Source organism: Polyodon spathula, chromosome 16 (assembly GCF_017654505.1).
Source record: "Polyodon spathula isolate WHYD16114869_AA chromosome 16, ASM1765450v1, whole genome shotgun sequence".
In the NCBI taxonomy this organism is placed as follows: Eukaryota; Metazoa; Chordata; class Actinopteri; order Acipenseriformes; family Polyodontidae; genus Polyodon; species Polyodon spathula.
In genome coordinates, this window is record NC_054549.1 from 9695195 (window position 1) to 9701544 (window position 6350).

The following is a 6350-nucleotide window of genomic DNA, read 5'->3' on the forward strand; positions in this document are numbered from 1 at the left end:
ACCCGCCCCGTGTGTATCTGCGCTGTGACTGGCTAGAGCTGCTGTCGCTCTCGCGGGCACGGCGGGCACGGGTTTAACAGCGGGAGAGCCCGCCCTGTAGGTGACGTCAGATATTGGCTGCAGGGCTGCTCCGGGTTCAGGGGGCGGTGTGTTGAGAAGATTCCCGTTATCTGTCATGCCCAGTTCCCTCTCTCTCCATGGGAACGCCGCTGGGTGTAGATTCCCGTTATCTGTCATGCCCAGTTCCCTCTCTCTCCATGGGAACTCCGCTGGGTGTAGATTCCCGTTATCTGTCATGCCCAGTTCCCTCTCTCTCCATGGGAACGCCGCTGGGTGTAGATTCCCGTTATCTGTCATGCCCAGTTCCCTCTCTCTCCATGGGAACTCCGCTGGGTGTAGATTCCCGTTATCTGTCATGCCCAGTTCCCTCTCTCTCCATGGGAACTCCGCTGGGTGTAGATTCCCGTTATCTGTCATGCCCAGTTCCCTCTCTCTCCATGGGAACGCCGCTGCGTGTAGATTCCCGTTATCTGTCATGCCCAGTTCCATCTCTCTCCATGGGAATAGGTGTAGATTCCCGTTATCTGTCTGCCCAGTTCCCTACTCTCCATGGGAACGCCCTGCGTGTAGACCAATACCATCCAACCTCTCTCTGAATAGTGTTGAAAACACACTGACACACTTCCACTCACTCACCAATACCAAGAACAACCTTACACTAGTGTTGAAAACACACACACACACACACTACACACAAACACACTGACACACACATCACACACTACACACTGACACACAAACACACTACACACTCCCTCCTCTCTCTCTCTCTTTGTCGTTGCTTCTGTTCCAGTAAAGTTGTTAAATGTGACGCAAACAAACCAGCAGAGCTCTCGCTGCTTGTATTTCACTTTTTTATTTTCATTTTTTCACATCAATAGAACAACTAATAATATTAATATACGCCCCCCCCAAAACTAATAATATTAATTATATTGCCCTGTCCTGCCCAGCATCTCCCCAGCCCCGCTCTGCCCCTTGCTCTCTGTGAGAGGCCCAGCCCAGCCCCTTGCTCTCTGTGAGAGGCCCAGCCCAGCCCAGTCCCTTGCTCTCTGTGAGAGGCCCAGCCCAGCCCCGCTCTGCCCCTTGCTCTCTGTGAGAGGCCCAGCCCAGCCCAGCCCCTTGCTCTCTGTGAGAGGCCCAGCCCAGCCCAGTCCCTTGCTCTCTGTGAGAGGCCCAGCCCAGCCCCTTGCTCTCTGTGAGAGGCCCAGCCCAGCCCCTTGCTCTCTGTGAGAGGCCCAGCGCAGTCCATTCTTCCCCGGACCCCAGTGGCTGATGGAGCTGAAAGGCTCACAGTGAATAAATGTTATGTGGAATTGGAGTAGTGAGACGAGAGGAAGCTGGGGGAGAGGTTGGTTCACTGTGATTGGACGACGCGGGAGAAAACGCCCTCGGGCTCCTTCCCCTCCCCCAGCGCGGCCGCCAGCCCCTCCCCCCTTCGCGCGGCCGCCAGCTGGGCAAGAGAGCAGAACGTGTGTGGCTCTGAGACAGCCAGCTCTGCAAGCACCTTCCGATTGAGAGAGACCTGAGACTGAGAGAGAGAGAGAGGAGAGTCAATACAGCCTGTACCACACAGAGAGAGAGGAGAGTCAATACAGCCTGTACCACACAGAGAGAGAGGAGAGTCAATACAGCCTGTACCACACAGAGAGAGAGGAGAGTCAATACAGCCTGTACCCACAGAGAGAGAGGAGAGTCAATACAGCCTGTACCACACACAGACAGAGAGGAGAGTCAATACAGCCTGTACCACACAGACCTGTACCACACAGAGAGAGATGGGGGAGAGGTTGTACCACTGGCTCTGAGACAATACAGCCTGTACCACACAGAGAGAGAGGAGAGTCAATACAGCCTGTACCACACAGAGAGAGAGGAGAGTCAATACAGCCTGTACCACAGAGAGAGAGGAGAGTCAATACAGCCTGTACCACACAGAGAGAGAGAGGAGAGTCAATACAGCCTGTACCACACAGAGAGAGAGGAGAGTCAATACAGCCTGTACCACACAGAGAGAGAGGAGAGTCAATACAGCCTGTACCACACAGAGAGAGAGGAGAGTCAATACAGCCTGTACCACACAGAGAGAGAGGAGAGTCAATACAGCCTGTACCACACAGAGAGAGAGGAGAGTCAATACAGCCTGTACCACACAGAGAGAGAGGAGAGTCAATACAGCCTGTACCACACAGAGAGAGAGGAGAGTCAATACAGCCTGTACCACACAGACAGAGAGGAGAGTCAATACAGCCTGTACCACACAGAGAGAGAGGAGAGTCAATACAGCCTGTACCACACAGAGAGAGAGAGGAGAGTCAATACAGCCTGTACCACACAGAGAGAGAGGAGAGTCAATACAGCCTGTACCACACAGAGAGAGAGAGGAGAGTCAATACAGCCTGTACCACACAGAGAGAGAGGAGAGTCAATACAGCCTGTACCACACAGAGAGAGAGAGGAGAGTCAATACAGCCTGTACCACACAGAGAGAGAGGAGAGTCAATACAGCCTGTACCACACAGAGAGAGAGGAGAGTCAATACAGCCTGTACCACACAGAGAGAGAGGAGAGTCAATACAGCCTGTACCACACAGAGAGAGAGGAGAGTCAATACAGCCTGTACCACACAGAGAGAGAGGAGAGTCAATACAGCCTGTACCACACAGAGAGAGAGGAGAGTCAATACAGCCTGTACCACACAGAGAGAGAGGAGAGTCAATACAGCCTGTACCACACAGAGAGAGAGGAGAGTCAATACAGCCTGTACCACACAGAGAGAGAGGAGAGTCAATACAGCCTGTACCACACAGAGAGAGAGGAGAGTCAATACAGCCTGTACCACACAGAGAGAGAGGAGAGTCAATACAGCCTGTACCACACAAAGAGAGAGAGGAGAGTCAATACAGCCTGTACCACACAGAGAGAGAGGAGAGTCAATACAGCCTGTACCACACAGAGAGAGAGAGGAGAGTCAATACAGCCTGTACCACACAGAGAGAGAGGAGAGTCAATACAGCCTGTACCACACAGAGAGAGAGGAGAGTCAATACAGCCTGTACCACACAGAGAGAGAGGAGAGTCAATACAGCCTGTACCACACAGAGAGAGAGGAGAGTCAATACAGCCTGTACCACACAGAGAGAGAGGAGAGTCAATACAGCCTGTACCACACAGAGAGAGAGAGGAGAGTCAATACAGCCTGTACCACACAGAGAGAGAGGAGAGTCAATACAGCCTGTACCACACAGAGAGAGAGGAGAGTCAATACAGCCTGTACCACACAGAGAGAGAGGAGAGTCAATACAGCCTGTACCACACAGAGAGAGAGGAGAGTCAATACAGCCTGTACCACACAGAGAGAGAGGAGAGTCAATACAGCCTGTACCACACAGAGAGAGAGGAGAGTCAATACAGCCTGTACCACACAGAGAGAGAGGAGAGTCAATACAGCCTGTACCACACAGAGAGAGAGGAGAGTCAATACAGCCTGTACCACACAGAGAGAGAGGAGAGTCAATACAGCCTGTACCACACAGAGAGAGAGGAGAGTCAATACAGCCTGTACCACACAGAGAGAGAGGAGAGTCAATACAGCCTGTACCACACAGAGAGAGAGGAGAGAGGGACCAGGAGAGGGAGAGGAGGGAGGAGGGAAGGAGAGAGGGGAGGAGGGAGGAGAGGGAAGGGGAGGGAAGGAGAGGGAAGGAAGGAGAAGGAGGGAGAGGGAGAGGGGAGGAGGGAGGAGAGAAGGAGAGGGAAGGAGGGAGGAGGGAAGGAGAGGGAAGGAGGGAGGAGAGAAGGAGAGGGGAGGAGGGAAGGAGATGGGGAGAGGGGAGAGAGGGAAGGAGAGGGAAGGAGGGAGGAGGGAAGGAGGGAGGAGAGCCCTCACTTTTAGCAGGTAGTGGATGAGGACAGGATACTTGAGGCCGTGTTGCGTGAGAGCAGAGCAAGGCGACAGTGATCCACAGCTGAGAGAGAGAGAGAGAGAGATGTGAAACACTGCAGGAGATACAATACACACGATGGAGCAGGGTGAGTGAGTGAGTGTGTGTGCGGAGGGGGTACCCTCCCCCTCACGGCCTCCAGTCCAACAACAGTAGTGGATGCGGCAGGATAGCTTGAGTCTCGCTCTCCCTATTCCCCCCCGAGGAGGAGAGATCCCCCCCTGCTCTGAGAACTCTCTTCCTACTGCTTCGTGTAAATGCAAACAGGCGCACAGTCTCGGGGGGTTCGATCTCTCTCTTGTTGCCGGAGTGAGTGATGTCTGTTTGTGGGGGGCCTGGGGCATGTGTCTGGCGTGTCTCAGATGCTGTACCGTCCTCTCTCTCCCCCTCTCGCTCTCCCGCTCGAGCTTCTGGCTAGACAAGGTCTCTCCGCCGTCCCTCTCAGTCTCTGTGTGCTCTTCGTCTCTCAGGCCACTGAAGTCTCTCTAACCTCTATGAGGTAACTCTGGACTGTCTGACACAGTCTCAGTGTCTCAGAGACAAGAGATTGTGTCTCCGGCAGAGAGTCAGGAGACACAGGGTGAGTCAGGAGAGAGAGAGATACAGAGAGAGAGAGAGACAGAGAGAGATACAGAGAGTCAGAGACACAGAGAGAGAGAGACACAGAGACAGAGAGAGAGAGAGATACAGAGAGAGAGAGACACAGAGAGAGACAGAGACAGAGAGAGAGAGAGATACAGAGAGTCAGGAGACACAGAGAGAGAGATACAGAGAGTCAGAGACAGAGAAGAGAGAGATACAGAGAGTCAGAGAGACACAGAGAGATACAGAGAGACAGAGACACAGAGAGAGAGACAGTCAGGAGACAGAGACACAGAGAGAGAGACAGAGACACAGAGACACAGAGAGAGACACAGAGAGAGAGAGAGAGACAGAGAGAGAGGAGAGAGAGAGAGAGAGAGAGAGACAGAGAGAGAGAGACACAGAGAGAGAGACACAGAGTCAGGACACAGAGAGTCAGAGACACAGAGAGAGACCAGAGAGTCAGAGACACACAGCAGAGAACAGTGTCTCAAGCTCTCAGAAACACAGAGCTATGTCTCTCAGTCCTCAGTGTCTCTCTCAGATGTCTCAGAGAGAGAGATACTTAGAGAGTCAGAGACTCAGAGAGAGAGAGATGACTACAGAGACTCAGACACAGAGTCATCTCTATTTCTCAGAGTCTCTGAGACAAGAGAGAGAATACAGCTCAGTCAGTGCAGACCTAGAGATACAGTAGTGGAGAGAGAGAGAGAGACAGAGAGTCAGAGACACAGAGAGAGAGAGAGAGACACAGACACAGAGTCAGAGACACAGAGAGAGATAGAGATATACCAGATACATAGAGTCAGAGAGAGATACAGAGAGTCAAGAACACAGAACAGGGAGTCAGAGACACAGAGAGAGATATAGAGTCAGAGACACAGGCACAGAGACAGAGAGGGAGAGACAGGAGTGAGAATCAGAGAGTCAGAGACACAGGCAGTGAGATCCAGTGAGGTGATATCAGAGAGTCCTGTTGTGGAAGTGTATAGTTCAGACATGCTCAGAGACATTGCAGAATCAGGGGTGGAATCAGACTCCGTCCTGTGTGTGCAGCATGTTATCCTTTGTACCCCCAGGGACGTAGGAGTGTTTAGCAATACTACCCACATCGTCACCTCGATCAGACCGGAATGGAGGGAGGCTGCAGGAGTCTGCATTACCGGACCTACTGCCTGCTGAGTCCCTACCGACGACTTGTCCCTTGATCCTTGATGGGGTCACGGAGTACTGATATATTTACTCATTATTATTATTATTATTTATTATTATTTTATTATTTATTATTATTATTATTATTATTATTATCATCACTGTCTGAAGCACTGTACCGCAGCAGCCTGCAGTGCAGTCACGGTACACTGACCTGTCGCATGAATATCGCGACAGTGAGGCAGCAGCTCGTCTAGAAGCCGCTATCGAAACAGAAGAGACTTTTCTTTCCTGTCACGATTGCACCGCGGTTATCAGCCAGGCTGCTGTCTGGAGGGTCGCACTGAATCTCGCTGCTGCGCTGAGGGCTCTGCCCGGTCTCCCAGTCTCCCCAGTCTCGCCAGTATCACCGGTCTGTCTTACCCGGGCATGTTTCAGAAGTTCTTGCACCTTCCAGTAGCGATCGGGCCCCCTGCTCCGTATCCACCGCGATAATGTCAGGAACACCATGTCCCTCCGCCGCTTCCTTTCACTGTCCTTTCTTTCTGTCCTGACCTCCGGGAGCCGCCGCGACTCTACAGCTTGCACAGCGAGTGAGGTCACTTCCAGGGG

At 52.6% G+C, this 6350-nt stretch overlaps 1 protein-coding gene across 1 annotated transcript; it reads right to left on the reverse strand.

The window, feature by feature from the left end:
- Nucleotides 1–934: 934 nt before the first annotated feature.
- On the reverse strand, nt 935–6350 carry mrpl20 (mitochondrial ribosomal protein L20). Its single transcript, XM_041274085.1, has 3 exons — nt 6034–6350; nt 3950–4028; nt 935–1591 (listed from the first exon to the last, which is right to left on the reverse strand). Exons 1-3 carry the CDS (start codon nt 6246–6248, stop codon nt 1418–1420), a joined length of 468 nt encoding a protein of 155 aa, XP_041130019.1. The 5' UTR covers nt 6249–6350; the 3' UTR covers nt 935–1417.